Below are 20,376 nucleotides of genomic sequence, written 5' to 3'. Positions count from 1 at the left end.
TCAAAATGTCGGTGTCCACCACTCTAGTTCATCCAAAACAAACCAGAAAAGGGACTCAAAGTGCTAAATACCGGAATTATCCTTTAACTGTACATATTTTTTTTCTTTGTTTATCTGTTAATAGGCTCTGAATGTTATGCTTTAACATTAGGTAGGCCTATGCTTTAAAAAGGTTTCTATGGATTATCACACAGTCCTTGCATTTATACTGTCTATAGACATCCGTGTGTTTTGCAGCAAAGTCCCTGAACATCTTGTGTATGTATTTTCTAGATAAAACATGGAGAAGGCAATCCTGTGTTTGTTAATTGCTGTGCTGGCACTTTCCAGCTGTGGGGGTCATAAAGATGAGAAAAAGGACCATGGGCACGGAGAGGGGCATGACCATGGACATGGGCGCGGAGAGGGGCATGACCATGGACATGGGAGCGGAGAGGGGCATGACGATGGATGTGGGCGCAAGCATGGGCATGGAGGTGGACGCGGGAATCGACGTGGACATGGGCATGAAGGTGGACGCGGGCATGGGCATGGGCATGGGCATGGGCATAGACATTGCAACAGTACGACTATGGAACTAGCTCGCCCAAACGGCATGTTTGCCTTCAGTCTGTATAAGCAGATTGTGTCCCAGCCTAAATATAAGGGCGAGAATGTATTTTTCTCTCCACTAAGTTTGTCAGTTGCACTAGCAGCGTTGACCCTTGGGGCCGGAGGCAAGACCTACGAGGCACTTTTGGACGGGCTGGCATTCAACCACTCTGACATCACCGAAGAGGGGGTGCATGAAGGTTTTCGTGATATCCTGCAAAACATCAATGAGCAACAGGGAATTGACCTGAAATCTGGAAGTGCATTGTTTGTGAGTGATGCTTTCAAGCCAAAAACAGCATTTTTGGAAAATATGAAGACATTCTACCTCTCTGATGGCTTCACAGCAGATTTCACCAAGAATGCAGAGGCTGCTAAAATGATCAATGACTATGTGAAAAATGGAACAAATGGAAAAATTAGCAATTTGGTGGACCAGCTTGACCCAGCAACTGTGATGTACCTTGTTAGCTATATATATTTTAAAGGTATGACAGTAGATCTTTTTCTATAAGGGGAAACAATCTGCCATTCTTTTTTATCTCTCATATCTACATCCTCACCTACAGTACATCAACAGTTTTTATGTATTATGTATTTTTGTTATTTATGTATGTTATTTGTAGGTAAATGGGAGGTTCCCTTCAATCCTAAATTGACCACAGATGGATTATTTAAGGTGAATGACAAAACAAGTGTACCAGTGAAGATGATGAAGAAGAAGCAGAAGTATGATGTGTACTACGACAAGGAAGTATCCACCACTGTTCTTCGGCTCCCTTACACCAAATCAGTTTCTATGATGCTTCTGCTTCCTGACAAAGATCTGACTGGTCTAGAGGATGTTGTATGCCCAGAACATGTAGCCAAATGGAATAGATGGATGAAGGAAAGGTAAACTATTGCAATAACCCCTAGCAGTCTTAATCTTAAATGTATCTAATTAGATTGCACATTTCAGTTACCAGGTTATTTAGGTTACTTGTTTACAATCAGGTTATTTAGATTATCTTGGTTTGTATATATCTTAAAACCTGTCTAAAACTGTTCTAGTTAACATGAAAGACAATGTCCAAGACAGGTTTGACTATTTTGCCTTTCTTCTTTAGGGAAGCCCTGGTGTCTATACCAAAGTTATCCATTAAAACATCATATTCCCTCAGAAGCCTGCTGAGTGGAATGGGAATGGCAAACATATTCAGCAACAGTGCCAACTTTAGTGGCATTGCTGATGACCCTGTTCTTGTGTCTGAGGTAAGTATATCCAGGTTTTGCCCTGCATAATTGTCAGGAATTGTCCTTATGTCAGGAATCTGCAGGATAATGGTTTGCTTGATGAGTATTTGAAGCTTTTGATTGGATTTCCTCATTCTGTGGTTAACAGGATCTCTCTCATCTCTTTAAGGTCATACAGAAAGCCACTCTTGACATAGATGAGGCTGGGTCCACAGCAACTGGAGCTACAGGAGTGGTTTTAATGCCTACGTCTTTAAGATCTTTTGAAACAATCACATTTGATCGGCCATTTATGGTTTTGATCTCAAACCGTGACACAAGAAGCATCTTGTTTTTGGGAAAAGTAGTCAACCCAGCAACAAAATAAGATTGTAAATGTGTAGTAGGTTGAGTTTAGATCTTCTGAATATAATTGAGAGCTGTATAGGCTAGAACAGGATGTTTTATAATTTGCATGTAAACTTTTGATCAGGAATAAAATTGTAACTTTAAATGTTGTGTTTCCATCTTTAAAAAAAAATCCATATAGACGTCTGTAAGACTATGAGTGAGGAAAAAAGAGACAATATAGCCTACACAAATGTTCTCACAGATAAAAATGCACCAATTACGGGGTGACAAATACTTCGGCCCAATCTTCATCCAATCATCCTACTGGCAATGGGTTATTATGGCAATGCTGCTTTTAGACTGGCCTCTAACCCTGAAAACTGCCTGGCTTGGTAGTACCTGCCAGGGGTATAACCCCCACCGGTATAGTCTTCAGGGTCACAGCGGCATACACGCCTCCCCACCACGACAAGGTAGCAACAATAGGGGAGGGTTTTTTTGTGTGTTTTTCAATTTATTTTTTATTATTTTTATTTTTTATTTGTAAAGTTTTTTATGTTTGTTTTTTTTAAATCCAGCTTGGATCCTCGACCCCTCTGTGGCTCCCTATATCAGTTCCTAGTTTGTTCTTTGCTTAGTTCTTCCGCTCTGGGTCATATTCATCTAATAAATCAGGCAACTGTGAGTTTGTGCAGCTAGTTCCACGACATTCTCTGCAATGGCAGTGCAAGGGAGTCCATGTTTTTTGCATGTGCATCTCTTTGTGCTGTAGTCTTTCTTGCAACTACAGCGCACTTCATCTAGTATTTCTGGTTTCACACACACACACACATGCATACACTCACGCACACACACACACACACAGTATCTGCTTCCAGTGTCTGAGGCCAACCTTCTCCACGTAAAAATAATATATAGAATTGTATGACACACACACACACGCGCACACACACACACGCGCACACACACACACGCGCACACATACACACACACACACACACATGCATACACACACACACACATGCATATACTCATACACACGCACACACACACACACTGTGTCTGTTTCCAGTGTCTGAGGCCAACCTTTTCCACGGAAAAATAATATATAGAATTGTATGAGAATCCAGCCCAGAAGTGGTGCCAATCATTTGTAAATTTACCAACCCAAAATGTAATCTGACCACGTTACTAATGACTAAAATGGGATGGCTATTCTGACTTTCTTCTGATGTTATTTGTGAAGGAATGTCATTAAGTAAGACTTGTTCGCAAATAAAAATAAAAAATAGAAAGCAACTGGAGGCAAGATCGTGCAATCAATTCTTAAGGTCACTATAAGTCTTTTTGTGGCAAGTGACCCAGGTCAGTGTGGAAAGACACTTCAAATGTATCATGTTAATGCATAGGTTAACTTATTGAATGGACATGAATGTGTCAGTTATTTGGCCCCTGTTTTTACAGTACATGAAAAGGCACTGTTCTGTTCTTCTTATACTTCTTCTTTCGCTGATCACTTTTGGTTTTTGCAATTCAGCTTGAATCGTTTCACGTAGAAACTTTATTCAAACTTTGTAATGTAGGTCTTCTATAGGACAAAGCTGCTATGTATTTTTCATCTTTGTAACTTTTTTTTAAGTCAATTAGGCCTAGTGTTGAGCTCATTTGCATATTTAAAATGGATTTTTCCAAGAAACTTGTACAACAAAAATGTTACTTTTCATGTATAATTTCACTGTGTGAGATTTGATTGTGATAGGAGTAAATGAAAAAATAAGCCCATTAGGGTGTATTTTGGGCATATTCGATTAGTATTTTGCTCATTTACATATTCAAATTCATTTTCAAAGAAACTTCTAATACAAAATGTTTTACTTTTCATGTACACTTTCATTGTGTAAAGTTTTATTGTGGTAGGAGTAAAGGAATAAAATAGCCTCATTGGGGTGTATTGTTGTCTGGCCTTACTGGCACACATCTTGGATTGATGAGAATTAAACATATTTCCTCAACTAGGATTTCTTAGGACTTTTAGTATGTTGTTCTGGACACCTCTTAGAAATGATCTATGCTGAAAAAAATCTTTTACAATTACTTCTATTTCTGGCTCCAAAATGAGTTAGTTTGTCTGGACTACATCCTCACAAACACACGCAAGAACTTATCGATTATGCTGAAATCCATCAGCGTGCATGCGCGAGGCAATTTTTTTTCGATTGCTTACGCCTAACATTACAGAACTCCAGTGATTGTGGTTGTTGATTTTCTGCCATGGCTGAAAACACGGGGGAAGGAGGTAACGTGAAAGAAGAAGGATATTTTTATCGAGAACGAATAAAATGTTCCCCCGAAGAGGAAGCAAGACTCGAAAGACAACACTTTTGGAAAGTTATCGATGCATTTAGATATTACAGGTATTGCAATTTGTTGTAACTTACACGGACGTAAGCGTAGCTAGCTAGCTCGCTAGCTAACAGAATAGTATAACGTTAGCTAGCGTAATTATTAGCTGGATAGAAAATGCCAAATTGACATAGTCAAACGCTTTGGCGAAGTATAACTTGGGAGGTTTTTGCTTTGTCTGGACATGATTCACTTGGACGTCTGTAACGAACGACTTCCACAACTAGCATGCTAGCTAGCGAGCAGCCCTCGTTTTGTAGGCGGCGATGTAGCAAAACTAAAGCTTTAAGATCATACAGCGTCAGTGTAACGTTACTGTCTTTATGTAAATCAGTAAATCAGGTTTCTCGGCCAAGTATACTTGCGTATACAAGGAATTTGGTCACTGCATTTATCCCATCCGTGAATTAGTGAGCACACAGTGAACACACAGTGAGGTAAAGCACACACTAACCTGGAGCAGTGAGCTGCCTTGCTACAGCGGCGCTCGGGGAGCAGTGGTGCCTTGCTCAAGGGCACAGGCACAGCCGTTCTTACTGGTAGGGGATCGAACCGGCAACCCTCCGGTTGCAAGCCCGAAGCCCCAACAAGTAGGCCACGACTGCCCCAAAATGACAAATATAATTTTTTTTATCAAAATTACAGTAATACATTTACTGGAAAACAAATACTTTAAAAGAGCATTTGGGTAGGATAACCTTAACACACCCTGGCTAGAACCTTGGTAAAGTTATCTATCGATACATTAGTAGCCTAAGCGACATTGCAACATTTTGTTCGAAATCAGAATGCAGTCTTACCACATGGACAATGTGGCAGTGTGTTACACAGTGTTGTAGTCAAGTCACTATGCCTCCGAGTCAAGTCCAAGTCATTAAAAAAAATTCCAAGTCAAGTCCGAGTCGAGTCCACTACTCATCCGAGTCAAGTCCGAGTCGAGTCACTATTAAATGCAAAACAAACAACCTTTGAGGCATTCATGTCACCAGGCATTTGGCGCCGTTAAAGGTAACGTCCGTTATTGTAGAAACATGGCGTGATGTGTGATGTAGGCCTATGACATGAACATTCCATTGCACTAATATTAATACTGAGAATAATTTAGATATTAAAATCATATACCAAATAATATTCTAATGACATATTATAGCCTATTGACATTACAAAAAAAAAGTCCTCGTCTCAATTTCCGAGTCTGAATGGTCTGAATGTACGAGTCCGAGTCCAAGTTCGAGTCATTCAGTGCTCAAGTCCAAGTCAAGTCACGAGTCTCTAAATTTAGCTCATGACTCGGACTCGAGTGAGTCCTGGACTCGAGTACTACAACACTGGTGTTACAGTAAGTTATTTTGACGTTATGACTTTGTTGCATATCGGTGGCATTGACCGAAATAGTTTTTTTTTTTGGAGCAGGCTTTTAGTATAAAATGAAAACCACCTCGTCAGGTTCAAAAGTACGTTACCATTATAGTGTCTAGGTGGAAAATTATGTGTCCTGAATACATGCACCCACACAGATGTGTAGGCACAAGTATTCCCAATATATTTTCTGAACAGTGACTAGTCTCTATGAGTCACTGAAATCCTACTCCGAGTAGGAGAGATCATAACTTGTGGGATTTTTGTGTATAGAACTTTTTTTCTCCTTGTTAGTGCTCTTATTTCAATCACATCAGCTGTTCATGTTCCCTGTTTATATGTGTCTCCTTGTTAGTGCTCTTATTTCAATCACATCAGCTGTTCATGTTCCCTGTTTTATATGTATCATTTTTCCCATTTTGCCATTCTTTGGCGTATAGACAAAACGTCAAAGACTCCAGCAAAATTGGGTGGGAGTCAAGAGATTAAATGAGCTTGGGTTGACCTGAATGAATAAGCCCTGAGGGCAATGTAAGGTATGACCACGATTATAGTTGCACGCACACAAAAAATAGACCATCTTTAAAGACTTCACATTGTCGCCCTGGGCAAGAACTACTTATGGGGGGTGTACATACTGGTTAGTTAAGGATGTTAGTGAAATGTGATTGGTTTCACACCCCCAATGGCATCACACACCCAATGAACAGGTCTTCTTTGCAATGTAGCTGGAATGTTATTCCTCCTTTAAGCATCAAGCCAAATGAATGAATGTAAATATTAAAAGAAAAACGGTATACAATTAATAAAGAAACACTTATATAAGTATAGAAGTATAGAAAAGCAGGAATAAATTATATATATATATATATATATATATATATATATATATATATATATATATATATCAAAGGCTGAAACAAACAAATGAAAGTTGTTTTTAAAACAGGGGTGGCCTTGCTGGTTTTAGGTTATATCTGTTCTTTTATTCTCTCTCTTTCTCTTTTTCCTCTTGTGCGTGCGCGTCTTTAGAGTTCATGTGCAGGAGCGGGTGAACCGGGCAGAGCGGCAGTTCCGGTGCCTTCCCCAGCACCACCAGCAGCTTCTCTCACAGTTCCTGCCCAACCTGGAAAGGATCCGCCACTGCGTGGACCACAACCAGGATGTGCTGCAGGCCATCATCCACAACTGCGTCCACATGTTTGAAAACATGGAGTATGGTGAATATGTGAGTCCCCCCCCCCCCCATTAAAGATGGACATTTCAAATTGGTTTTTATCTGAAAACAAAAGGATTTGTGAGTTAATTTAATCACTTATTTTAATAGTGTCTTCTCAGTATATCAACAAAGTAGAGCTACAACATTATACCGGTCCTGTTGTGCATGTAAGCTATCGGATTAGTTTATTACTGTGGGCTGATACATGTTTCAGGATGATCAGAGAAAGATGCGGCCTTCCTCCACGTTTGACATGGACAAGCTCAAATCTACCATCAAGCAGTTTGTACGGGACTGGAGTGACACAGGCAAGGCTGAAAGAGACTCCTGCTACATGCCACTCGTTGAGGAGATACAGAGACAATTTCCGCCAGACCAGTGGTGCGTCCACATGAAACGGTGTTACCGAATTTGAAGTGTTTTTGCGCACATGTTAAATGTCTCTGTACATTTCCTTGTGTTGGTAGTGATGTGTCAGAGGTCAGCGTCCTTGTGCCTGGTGCTGGTTTGGGTCGGCTAGCGTGGGAAATTGCGCGTCTGGGCTACACCTGCCAGGGGAATGAGTGGAGCTTCTTCATGCTCTTCTCCTCCCATTTTGTGCTCAACAGGTATCCCTCTACTTACAGTGTTCAGTGCTTAATGCATTTTAATATGTGCACTTGCACATTTTGCTATGTTTATAAACAAATAAACTGTGGTGGCTGCATTAAGCAGATTATACCCTGTAAATTGTTGGCATTGGAGTGTAATCCAAACTCCAAACCCAACTGAGAGACCTTGTGCTCACCATTTTGTCTGAGACCTTCAGAGAATCTAACTTTAACACACATGTTTAAGAATCCCCTAGACAGCCCGCCCTGCATGAACACATTTGTGTGGTTTCCTTCTGAAGTCTGAGCGATGTGCTCTCCTTTGTAGATGTGGATGAACTGGTCCATCCTCAAAAGCTCTGACTGGCCTGAAAACAGCCAGAAGAGGGCAGACAGGCAGGCAGGACCAGCACAGCAATGGGAGGCGCTAGTATATCTGCCAGTCTTAAGACCAGCCTTTGCATGCATTCCCTCTCAGGTGTGAGAAGGAGAACTCTATGACCCTGTATCCTTGGGTGCACCAGTTCAGCAATAATAAACGGTCCTCAGACCAGATTAGGCCCGTTGCCTTCCCGGATGTCGACCCACAGAGTCTTCCGGCAAACTCCAACTTCTCCATGGTGGCGGGAGACTTCCAGGAAGTGTACACCGAACCAGGTAAGTGACCTCACCCATCGCCAGATTTTATTTACATCTCTCGCCCGCCCCTACTGCCTGTAGGAAGAATATCCCACTTGTAAGTTCGGTGTATCCTACCCGCCGACCGAAGCAGGATCAGTTTACAGCACAGAGGCAGGCTAACGAAACGCTAGAGATTGTTGCAAACATGTGTATAATGGCGGAGCCAGCGAAGAAGCAGTGAAAACCCTTGACGGAAGACGCAAAGAAAAGGAAAAAAAGCTTCAGACCGAGCGAGGGGGAGTTTCGTAGAGAAAAAGCATCAGGCTTGCCTGGTGTCCCTTTAAGCACTGCTAACTGTTTTATTTCAAGTTATTGTCAGTTTTTTGTATTTATTCATCCTTTTGGACTTTGGGTTAAAACTGAAAGTAAATGAAAATATGTTTAATGTGTCATTTCATTTGTGGACAAAGATCTGACATGGCATCATGGCCAAGTTGTGTCATACCTTTGGGGATTTTTCTTATAGAGAAATACTTTATTTCCTTGCAGATACCTGGGATTGCATAGCCACCTGTTTCTTTATCGACACTGCCCACAATGTTATTGACTATGTTGAGACCATCTGGAACATTCTTAAACCTGGCGGGGTCTGGATCAATTTAGGTCAGTTTCTTTCAGTGACTCCTCCCGTAATGACTAATTGTTTGAGTTAAAAATATTAAAGTAACATGTCATTTTGAAAAAGAGCTTATTTGCCGTTTACCCCAGAGTTAGATAAGAGGATACATACCCTTTTTCTCTCTCTGTGTGCCGTAACTGATGAGCCTAACTTAGCATAACTCAGTGAGTTACACCAGTTAGCCTATAACTAAAAGGGAGCACTTTCAAAGTGGGTTATTACATGCACCGAGAAAAGAAGGGTATGTATCCTGTAACTCTGGGGTAGATGTCAAGTAAGCTTATTTCCCAGAAGTTGCCGTATACCTGTAACACTTCCTTCCTTTGGTTACTAATACTTATATCTGCATTCCCTCGTTTTAGGACCACTACTGTACCATTTTGAAAATATGGCAAATGAACTTTCCATCGAGCTAAGCTATGAAGACATAAAGGCTGCCATCTTACAGTATGGATTCCAGCTGGAGGTAAATGTTAACTCTTGGGTGTCTCATCATGTAGGGACGGTGAAGGAGGAGTGAGTACAAAGTTGGATCCATTTTTCAATCTGTTTTCCTTTTTCTCGTATTGAGAATATTAGCAAGAAAATAGGTTGACTTAATTGAGGATCACTTTGTGGATAATTCCAATATTACCACTGATGTTTTTGAGTGAGCTGCAACTAATAATCTTTCACAAATCTGCACATTAATTAGCACTAGTGGCACTGGTATTGGCACGTCACATCAGTGCAGTAAAATCAGATCAAAGCTCCAGCTCACTGTTGGATGAGTGATCAATTACTCCTTACAAATCCATTTTGGACGTGGCTTGTAAAGCTGCAGGTTGAATGAAAAATATTTAAAGATGTGTAAACATTTGAGAATATGTAAATTCAAACATAATAGACATGATAAAGGAAGGTGTAATTATGGTATTGTCTGGAAAGTATTTTTACAAACTTTTTAGCCGGCTACATTTATGAGGAATGCAATTTTAGATTTGTCTTCACGTCCCTGTTGTAATTTAATCCTGTAGGATTTGACACAATTAGGATGGCAGTATTTGTGAAGAGGTCTGCCACAGATGGCTTCAAAGTGTCACGATCTTCCTTTGTGTTTAATCTTGCAGACGGAAAGAGAATCAGTCCCCACAACGTACACAGAGAATGACCGCTCCATGCTCAAGTACTTGTACGACTGTGTGTTTTTTGTGATGCGGAAACCAGTCCATCTGTGCAATGGCCAGCAGGACTGGGGAGACAGCCCCCAGGAGGAGCAACAGCGAACGGAAGGAGGCAACCAGACTGCCACATGACATCCCACTGAGAACGTGACTATCCTGAGAATCACCGTGCTCTAGAAGGTTGAAACTCTAAAGCACAAGCCATTGATTCCACTCAAGCTTTTGTCATCATGGACAGCAAAATCATCCTCTATGAAGCCATTAAAACAGACACTTGCATTGCATTTGAAAAATGGCGTTGCTTAGCTTCTAAGGACATATGCCACATTTAGGTGCCTCTTGACACTTTTATGTAGTCCTCCCTTTATAGTGTGAGTTCCTCTGTTGCACACTTCTTGGAGGACCTGTTTCTGTCTGTGTTTATTTATTTTCTTACAGTGTACAAAAACATTGGCCGGGGAATAGTCTTTTTTGGCATTTTAGGGTGCTATTCTGAGATGCTGATTTGGATGTGAGTAACTTGTCACTACTTGATGTCAAGTTATTTTACCATTAAATATACAATTGGACATTATTGAATATCGGAAGTATATCTCAACATCATGGGCAACTTTACAATAAACAGAACGTTTTTATATATATTCTTACTTTCTCAATTTATTTGAAAGCACTGCTGCAAGCATACTTGAAGAATTACTGAATTTCATAGATGTTCTTGGTTCTTAGGGTGCTCGATTGTTGCTATTCCACTAGGGGGAGCCATGGAGCAGCCGGTTGGCGCAGTAAAGTGACGACATAAACTTTCGACGTCATTTAATGATAAACGAGCCACAGGCACTGCGTCTCGTAACGATAGCGGTGCAGGTGCAAATTAAAGTTGAGTAGGCTTCTGTGATCTGCACATATGACGAAAAGGAGGGCAGAGGCAGCAATCTACCATGATTCGCCTCATAAAAGACTGTGCTTCCAGTCCCTATACAACAACGACATAGCGTTGCCCGCTTTACGAGTTGTCCATGACGCAGACGCACCGTCGTTGCTATCTTTTTTAAGTAGCCATTGCAGAAAGCGAAATTTTTTCGATGACAGAGAAACCCAAGAGTCGTCTCGACCGCGAAAGAGGTCGTTTAAAAACAAGATGAGCTGGACAGCCTTGGCTGATAATGAGAACAATTCTGGAAGGTTCCAGGAGGCATGCGCGCAATCTGTGCCACAGCAGGTTGCTTCAAAGAAACGACCACGCGAGGAGACCCACCTGCAAGGATCAGAACACGTTCGAAATGTAAACAAATATCATGTCACACTTTTATTGTTAAGAAGATTTTGCTTCCTATGACTAATTGGCTATGAAAACCTCTGATAAATGAATGTAACGTGCATTATGTATCACACGGTGTCGCTGAAGATCTATGTAGGCTAGGCTAAATGTCAGCTGCTCCATAATAATCCCGTGGCCCAGTTCTGGACCTGAACACGTTAGTGGCGATGCGCATAACACAACTGATCCAGCTAGCAGTATTAGGCCTAGCATTAGCATGGGATTTTTAAAATAAGTGACAGTCCTTTAATAAGCAATGGAGGTATGAGTTAGACAGTGCTCAGTACTTTTTACACCATGCTCACACAATGTGACGTTTACAATAATGTGTCAATTCTTCTGTTTCTAGGTGACAGAAAAAGCAGATGAGGACTTGAGTACTTTCAACACATTCCTATTCTGGAGACCCCCTCTGCCAGAGCTTGACATGTCATTGTTGCAGAGTGCAGAGCCCACAGCAGCACGATACAGCAGAGACAGCGAATCCATGGAGACATGAAGAAAAAACTATGTCATGGGGAAGGATGAGAAAAGAGGATGGTGAAGTTCTGTACAGTCCAAACCAAAGATTTTAGAGCAGAGCTCTAACGTTAGCTTTAACTCTGACTTTAGACGCGTAACGCTGTAGATCTAGAATCTTTGGTTCAGACCATGAGTGCATTTGAGCCGGAGGACTAAGTTGTGCACTCAAACAGTGTCTTTCTGAACAGTATACTCCCCTAGAAGACTAGGACATCTGCAGTGTACAAACAGATTAAATAGACCTAAATAAATGACCAAACAATAATCACTCACTGCATCCCCTGAAACTTAATATTCAGCTTTATGGGAGTTTTATATCAACATTTCTTTCTTTATAGCAGTTTTACATGACTCCGAGAACTAGATTTTTTTGGAGTGTGAATATTGATGAGCTCAGTGTTATGGGTTTGTAATGGTACCTGTTACTTTATATAGTCAGGAGTTGCCAACTCAGCTTCCAGAGGAGTTAAGGCCATTGAAATATCATTACTACTTTGTTTGCTCTAATGCTTTGCCTTGATTGAATCGAACCAATTTGCAAGGCGGAGTAGAAATGTCTAGGCCTACCCAATAAAAATCCTGTGTTGTCTTCACATTAAAGTACATAAATGTTTTATTTTGTACCTTTTCAGTTTTCAGATGTTTTGCATTATGTTAGTGGAAATTGATCAGCGTAAGAGAACTGAACTGCCACTGCCATACTGTACTGTAATTGCTTTTTGGCAATTAAATGTTTGTTTTCTCTATATATTTTGGGGTTTTGTCTCATGAGAATTAGCTTTATTATTGTTTGTCATCAGTATCTGTACCCAGCTCTTTGTTCCTTTGGAATGACGTAACAGTTGTTTTAAGATAATTAATTCAGAAAAGGGACCTCGCCCAGTTAAAGGGTGCTCCATCATGTCAGCCTTCCCCACTAACACAGAACGTTTAGGGAACGTTAGTTCATGGTTCTCTAAAGGTTAGCTCGAACCAAACCAAAAACTAACGTTTAGGGAACGTTAACGTTCCCTAAACGTTAAGGGAACCAACCAACTGAAACGTTCTCCTGTGGTTGCACTGTACCTCCACACAACGTTCCGTTTGGTTGTTTTTTGGTTGTTCTTAGTGCGGTTTTGAAATGTTTATTTAAACCAGCTCCATTTCAGTTTTTGAAGTAGGCCTAACATATAACATGTTTGCAGTCACTTGATGTAGATCCACTCAAATTATTGGTATTATAAAATCTAAGGTATAAACATATCAAGATGATATTTATTTTAGGCTAATATCAATTTTACTAAATAAAAAAAATGCTTTTGTGCTTTTTTTTACCGTATTAGGTATTAGGAACACTTTTCACAACTAAGAAAATTCCCTTATTTCATTTCACATTTCACTTATATCAGTTCAATCAAGACAGGCTCTGGTTCAATCATAGACTGGAATCCAACCCTTACACGTAGACCTACCCCCACGCCAGTAGGGCCACGTCACTGCTTTCAGGTGATCGATGGAGGTCTCTACGAGTAGAGGTAACGATAAGGACGATAAATTTGGCGACGTGGGTTCAATCCCCGTGAGTCACTTTACGAGGGATTTGTATTACGCTTATGCAACAAAAAAAACCATTTGAAATTTGACTTCAAAACTTTGAAAAGTTATTTAGCAACAATGATTGCTGAGTAACGTAACACATGTTTTGTTAAATTAGAGCAGTAGGTTACAGAGAATAGCCTGCACCGTACGCCGGCGACCCGGGTTCGATTCCCACCCCCGTGGTCCTTTCCGGATCCCACCCCCGACTCTCTCTCCCACTCACTTCCTGTCACTCTCCACTATCCTGTCTCATTAAATTATAATATCCCCAAAATGTGGGATTTTGGGCCTAAACTATCACAGGAAGGAGAGAACTGGGCTACTCATTCCACCAATGAGTTACCACTGAGGAAAAGAGTCTTGAATTTGATCTAGCGTTTATGGCTGGTCGACACAACAGATGCTCATCAGATGACCCCAGTGAGTGGTTGGGGATGTACAGCTGGATCATAGAATTAAAATAGCTGTAAGCAGATCCAGTAAGTGTCCTATAGGCCAAGGTCTATTATAAGGAGTCAAGGTAGAGTAGGAGAGGAGTTACATGTGTCCTCTTTGGCTGATTGAAGACCCGGTGTGCTGCAGCATTCTGAATCATTTGCAACGATCTTACTACACAATTAGGCAGGCCAGCTAACAGTGAAATAGAATAGTCCAGTTTGGATACAAACATGGCCTGCACAAGAAGTTGTGTGGAATCTTGTATCAGATAAGGTCTGATCTTCCTAATGTTGTAAAGGATAAGCAACACGATTTTGCAATTCAGGCTACATGTTCAAAGAAATTAAGTTGGTCATCAATTATGACACCAAAGTTACGTGCCAATCTAGTTGGGGTCAGTGAAGAGGAGTCAAGCTGGATGTTAATCTGTTGGGGAATAGCTGTTTTAGCTGGAAACACCAAAAGCTCAGTTTTTGAGAGATGAAGTTGAAGGTGTCGGTCTCATCCAGACTGAAATATCAGGCATGCAGAAATCTGATGGGCAACAGTCCTCAGGTGGTAAAGACAGGTAAAGCCGTCCACATAGCAGTGAGTCAAATCAATGGGAGTGAATGGTCTCACCCAAGGAAGTGGTGTAAATAGTGCCCTTATACTGATCCTTATGGCACACCTGTGGTGAGGTCATGATACTTTGATACAAGAAACACTGAAAGGTGGTAGTGTAGTGGTTAAGGAGCTGGGCTAGCGTGCAGCGTGTAGTAGCCTGAAAGTTGTCGGTTCAATTCCCGGCTTCCACCACTGTGCCCTTGAGAAAGGCACTTAACCCCAAGTTGCTCCGGGGACAATGTGATCCCTTGTAATATAGCTGACATGTAAGTCACTTTGGTCAAGAAGTGTCTGCTAAATGTAATGTAATGTAATGAAAGAACGCCCTTTAAGGTAGGATTCAAACCAAGATCTTTCCCAGAAATTCCCTGTTCAGACAGTGTAGAAAGGAGAATGTCATGGTTTACAGTATCAAAGGCTGCAGGTAAGTCTAGTAGAATTAATACTGATGACTGAGCAGACTGAGCTGCTGTTTACGGGTTTGAGTCCAGGCGTGTGCAGGGCTGAACCACGCAGGTTAAACAGGAACAGTAAATGTAAATAGATTACATTAGCTACTCTCAATGCTTCAGTCACAGACAGAGCAATTTCAGTAGAATGACCACTCTTGAAACCAGACTGCATACGGTCTAGCAGTTTGTTCTGATACAGGAAGTCATAGACTTGCTTGAAGAACACTTCCTCCAAAGCCAACAAAAAAGGAAGAGACAGGTCTGTAGTTCTTCATCAATTGTATGAAGTGTACTTTTTTGTAGCAAAGACTTTTAGCAAGACCCTTGCCTGTTTAAAAGAAGAAGGAACTATTCCAGAACTGAGTGTAGTAGTATTAAACACATGCATGACTGCTGGCAGAACAGCAGGTGTGACAGACTGCAGATGAATAGACGGGACAGAATCCAAAGGGCATGTTGTTGGATGACTTTGCTGAAGCAGTAGAGAAACCTCTTCAATAGGAGAGAAAGAGTCCAACAATTCACAGGCAAAGCTCTTCTAATAGGCTCATCAAACTGAGCACTTATCCTGTTGTGTTTGCAGTCAAATATGACCGATTGACGATTCTTCTCTCTAAAAAATATTGTTAACTTATTTTTACTACCATGAGGCTTCTTGGTTTTGTTAACACAGGGCATCTGAACACACAAAACAAATTGTTATATTTTGTATAACAATTTGAGTGTTTTATTTAACTTTTTTAACTGTTTTATAGAACACCCATGTGTATTTCCGGTCAAAAATGACTGGCCATTAGAAATTAATGGGTGAAAAAACGGTCAGTGTATATCCAGGCACATACTTATTGGTATATGCAATTCTGTACATTAAAACACACACACAAACATACCCTCACTCCCCCTTGCTTCTATGCCAGCCCCCATTGGAACCTTTCCCCAATGGAATCTTCCCCTTGCATGAGCTCAGGTCAGTGAGGCCTGCAGGCCATAAATACCAAATGGAAGTTTAAAACTGGTTATATCCAATAGAACAAAAGTTGATACAAAGGTCTATCACAACATTAGATGATAATAAGTGTGTTACTGTGTATTTATAACAAGTTATAATGCAGCTGTCATTTTTGACCGGGAACACACAACTAGTTAACATAAAACGAACACAACAGGGTGGGTGAAGCAACTTTCAGTGAAAATGTTGCAAAGTCAGCTGCCGACAGTGAAGTATGGCAGTGGTGGAGGATTGAGAAGAGACTTGAAAGTTGAAAAAGTTTTCTACTGTCAGTTGGCTCTCAATTTTGCTCTGATAGAATGTCTTTTTTGCAAGTTTAACAGTGAATGAAAAAGATGATAGCAAAGACTGGTATAGTTACTAAGACCATTTCCATCTCTGGATTTACGTCATTTTCTCTCAGCAGCTCTATACTAAGTATTATCATTAATATAGTAATAGTAACAATATATCTAGCCAAGTGATAAAATAGTATTTTTTGTAATTCCATCACCTTTATGAAACTATTTGTTTCTTATATCAATTAACATTTGTCAAAATGTTTTTAATAAAAAAAAACTCTTGCTTAGCCAAAAGTGTAGACCCAAAAATCAACTCAATTTATATTGAATTTTGGGAAAATGTCTAAATACCATATGTTTTAATCTGTTTAAGTTAAGGTACCCAATTTATTTGAACTGTATTTAACCTGTTAGAGGCTAATGTTTGAAGGAAATTTGATTATTTCTGATATTTGTCAAATATCTGACAAAATTATGATTTTTTTTAATGATTTAAAATTGTTAGAAAAATACCTAGGGTTTTAAAATCATCAGTTAACCCCTGTAAATATGTATTTGATAGAAAAGGACAGTTTTTTACTAAAATGACACTGTTTGTACTGGAAATGTCCCCATAGCATAGGAAAAAGTGTGTAAAAATGTGCCATTTTGGAATACGGCGGCCATATTGGATTTTTGGACAAAATTCAACATGCCCCAAGTTTTAATCTGTTCCAATAGGGGTTCTGACCAGGAATCCATGGAGAAAACTTTGACCAAAAACTAGGCCTAATGTTTCCAGCAAATTTGAGGTTTAACCTTAGAAGCTAAGTCCTTTCACTTGTAGGGCTTTGTTATATTCTGATTTGTAATTTACCAGCTAGCACATTGCTCGTCTTGTTTGCTGCTGTTCACAACGTGTTATGTTTTGCAGCATTGTATGTTTTGTGTCATCGTGTTAACCTGCTCGTTGTTACAAATAAGACATAGGCTACCGTTTCTTTTTTTAGTGTACAAGTCAGTCCTTTTAGGCAAGTCACTCGGCGGCAGTGGTGTAGTCTATAGTGGATATACTGTATGTAGCTCTTGTATTATTCTTGTATGTATTACTCTTTCTGCTGTTAAAGAATGTGTTTGTGTTGTATGTATGCTGCTGAGACCTTGAATTTCCCCTGGGGATCAATAAAGTATCTATCTATCTATCTATCTATCTATCTAGCTGGATATACCAAAGTCTTTTTAGGCAAGTCCCTACGTACAGTATGTCTGTCTATTTGTTGAATGTATAGAGCACCTACCAAAGTCAAATTCCTTGTGTAAGTATACTTGGCTAACTGATTTTTATATATATTTTTAGACCTTTTATATGTTTTTGTATTTTGATCATTTTATTTTTATATAATAAATATATAGTTATAAATTAATTGTGCCTGTTTATTCATTCCTGCTAATATATAATAATGCATTCCTGCTCATGCAGTTAGTTTAAAGTAATAATAAAATTGGTATGCAAAGGTTGCAATGTTAGGGAAGGGAACGTTCCCTAAATGTTGCAACATTTAGGGAACGTTATGGGAAGGTTCTCTAAAGGTTGTAACGGTTAGGGAACATTAGGGGAAGGTTCTCTAAAGGTTGCAACATTTTATATAAGAACCTTCAGAACGGAACGTTCAGCAAACTTTCCATGGGAACCAAAACCGACTCAAAAACGAACCTTCAGGGAACGTTCGGGAACCAAAAACTAACGTTCCCATAACCAAAAACTACACTCTAAAAAATGCTGGGTTATTTCTGCACCCAATTACTGGGTTGTGGCAGTTTGACCATTTATTGGGTTATGTTAGCCCATGCTGGGTTATTTTCCATTGGTGGTTTGGAACTCAATCTCCAACATATACATGGTATTCTACCGTCCATAGCAAAGTCGGCCTGTCCTGATGGCACTACCTGCTGTTACCGACAGGACCCCCATCATGGCCCCCTCAGACCTATGGCCACCTTAGCCTCGGAGATGAACACACAGTGTCCCAGGCATTTGTTGCTATTGATGTTAATTTCCCCCGCCCATGTATAGTATAAGTATATATACTCTTTTGATTTGGTCTCTGCATTTATCCCAATCCGTGAATTAGTGAAACACACTCAGCACACAGTGAGGTGAAGCGCACACTAATCCCAGCACAGGTGCTCTCAAGGCACCTAATTCAGCCATTCTACCAGTCGGGGTTCGAACCGGCAACCCTCCGGTTACAAGTCCGAAGTGCTAACCAGTAGGCCACAGCTGCCCATGTTCATCTATTTGAAAGTTTCTCCAAATGTGTCATCTATGAATTGGGAACAAAAGTCCCAACTCCCTTCATGGTATTTGTCATGGCCACAAAGTTTTTGCCTGTTTGGATTAAATAAAAAAGCGACTGGGAGAGAAAGACTGGGAAGGACTGTGCTGAAACTGAACCGGGTCCCCGGGTTTATGGTTCAGTTTAAATGTTCGCTCTGTTATCTATTTTTATCTATTTGTTCTTGTATGATGACTGCTTTTTCCTGTTTTTTTTACTTTTTATGCATTTTAAATAAATTTAATTTAAGATTCAAGATTTTCTTCATTACATCTCATTATATTAGTGTAGCAGGTAGACCTTATCTGTCTGCTATTTCCCCATAGCACCTGCCAGTGCTAATGAAGGGGGCGGGGCATAGGCATTTAATCAATCTGGCACCAGTGGAGTGCTACTTAAGAGGGGCAGCAGCCAGTAGCAATGTAGACTCCACTGGTGTAACCCCTGTCTGCTACTGTCAGGTATGCTGTCTCCCCATGAACAGTTGTGGTTTTATGTTATGTATATTGTGGTGTTCTCATGGTTTAATCTTCTGTGTTCTGTTCTTTTAGGCAGCACAGTCATGCTGGTGGGGTAGCATGGGTCGTGCTGCTGTCTTGTCTTGTCTTGGTTTTGCTTTGGTTATTTGTTATGTTTGGTTTTTGTTTTGCTTGTCTTGTCCTTTTGTTTGTGTAACTTTTATGTTTATTTCGTAGGGAGGTGCCTCTGAGGGAGGTCTAGTCTAATCACACGTGTGGTGTTTCTGGTGTGCTGCTTATAGCTTTGCTGTGTGCCTTTGCTGTGTAACAGGTGAACCTTTTATGATGTTTGCATGATATTTGTGTGGACCGCCACCCTCAGACCTCCGCTTCCCAAACTCTGTGTATTAATAAATCTTTTGCTTTGCTGGAATTCATGTCTCCACCGTGTAATTTTCGAACCTGTGAGCGCTGTCTCGGTTTAGAGGTACGATCTCTTAGATTCCCTGATGCATTAGGCCTCAGAGTGGCGTAGTCAGGCTACTGTGATTGGCCCTTTGGCCTTTCCTATGGATCACCCTGTTATGTAGAGTAAATGTGTAATGTTTTGGCTCCTGGAAAAAAAAAGTAAAATAAGTAGTAGCCTATGATAGATGAGTAATGATTATTAAGTACTAAGTAATTTGTTCAAAATTGTCAGTATTATATTCTTTAAACTTGTTTGCTTCTTTAAATGGCTTATATGCTTATAACCCGCAATCTAAAAAAAAATGAGCATAACATAATTGATGGGTCAAATGAACCCAACTAAATAGGTTAATGTAAACCATTCTTGGGTTAAAAGGACATGCCCATTTTCTGGGTCACTAACCCAACATCCCTGTCAGAATAACCCAATATCTTGGTTGATTAAGCTACCCACAAGTTGGGTTAAATTACCAACCCATCTTGCTGGGTCATTCTAACCCAACATGTTTGCTGTCCCATAGTGACTCAATTTGGGTCGTTTCCAACCCAGTAGTTTTTAGAGTGTAAGGTTCCCAGAACGTTCTGGGAAACATAAATTGTTAACTGGGTTCATGGGATTTTGCAACTATTATTTATAATGCCTGTGGCGAGTAAAGCATGAATGAGCTGCCGTCAATGAACTTTGGACGTTGATAATTGGACTGACACCAGATAAGTGATCAAGCACTGAGCTGATAGTG

At 40.3% G+C, this 20,376-nt stretch overlaps 2 protein-coding genes across 2 annotated transcripts; both read left to right on the top strand.

Moving 5' to 3' along the window:
• The first annotated feature begins 498 nt into the window (after positions 1 to 498).
• Positions 499 to 2,283, top strand: LOC143106028 (alpha-1-antiproteinase-like). The gene is made up of 4 exons (XM_076270195.1): positions 499 to 1,079; positions 1,218 to 1,485; positions 1,701 to 1,845; positions 1,997 to 2,283. Exons 1-4 carry the CDS (start codon positions 572 to 574, stop codon positions 2,192 to 2,194), a joined length of 1,119 nt encoding a protein of 372 aa, XP_076126310.1. The 5' UTR covers positions 499 to 571; the 3' UTR covers positions 2,195 to 2,283.
• A 2,131-nt stretch (positions 2,284 to 4,414) lies between these two features.
• Positions 4,415 to 10,830, top strand: carnmt1 (carnosine N-methyltransferase 1). Its single transcript, XM_076270024.1, has 8 exons — positions 4,415 to 4,571; positions 6,952 to 7,147; positions 7,353 to 7,519; positions 7,606 to 7,746; positions 8,207 to 8,385; positions 8,899 to 9,012; positions 9,391 to 9,494; positions 10,138 to 10,830. The coding sequence occupies exons 1-8, from the start codon at positions 4,429 to 4,431 to the stop codon at positions 10,321 to 10,323; spliced, it is 1,230 nt and encodes a 409-aa protein (XP_076126139.1). The 5' UTR covers positions 4,415 to 4,428; the 3' UTR covers positions 10,324 to 10,830.
• Positions 10,831 to 20,376: the final 9,546 nt, after the last annotated feature.

The sequence above is a fragment of the Alosa pseudoharengus genome, unplaced genomic scaffold, assembly GCF_046254945.1.
Source record: "Alosa pseudoharengus isolate Yale_2024_CS ecotype anadromous, Long Island Sound unplaced genomic scaffold, YU_APseudo_1.1 YU_APseudo_1.1_scf_6, whole genome shotgun sequence".
Lineage (NCBI taxonomy): Eukaryota > Metazoa > Chordata > Actinopteri > Clupeiformes > Clupeidae > Alosa > Alosa pseudoharengus.
The sequence above is the reverse complement of the archived record's forward strand: the minus strand, read 5'-3'. Positions and strand labels throughout refer to the sequence as shown.

Coding starts and splice junctions, on each gene's coding strand:
- LOC143106028 (XM_076270195.1), top strand. CDS start 572: ATGGAACTAGCTCGCCCAAACGGCATGTTTGCCTTCAGTCTGTATAAG. Junction 1,486..1,700: donor AATAGATGGATGAAGGAAAG/GTAAACTATTGC, acceptor TTTCTTCTTTAG/GGAAGCCCTGGTGTCTATAC. Junction 1,846..1,996: donor ACCCTGTTCTTGTGTCTGAG/GTAAGTATATCC, acceptor CATCTCTTTAAG/GTCATACAGAAAGCCACTCT.
- carnmt1 (XM_076270024.1), top strand. CDS start 4,429: ATGGCTGAAAACACGGGGGAAGGAGGTAACGTGAAAGAAGAAGGATAT. Junction 4,572..6,951: donor GATGCATTTAGATATTACAG/GTATTGCAATTT, acceptor GCGCGTCTTTAG/AGTTCATGTGCAGGAGCGGG. Junction 7,747..8,206: donor TCCCATTTTGTGCTCAACAG/GTATCCCTCTAC, acceptor ATTCCCTCTCAG/GTGTGAGAAGGAGAACTCTA.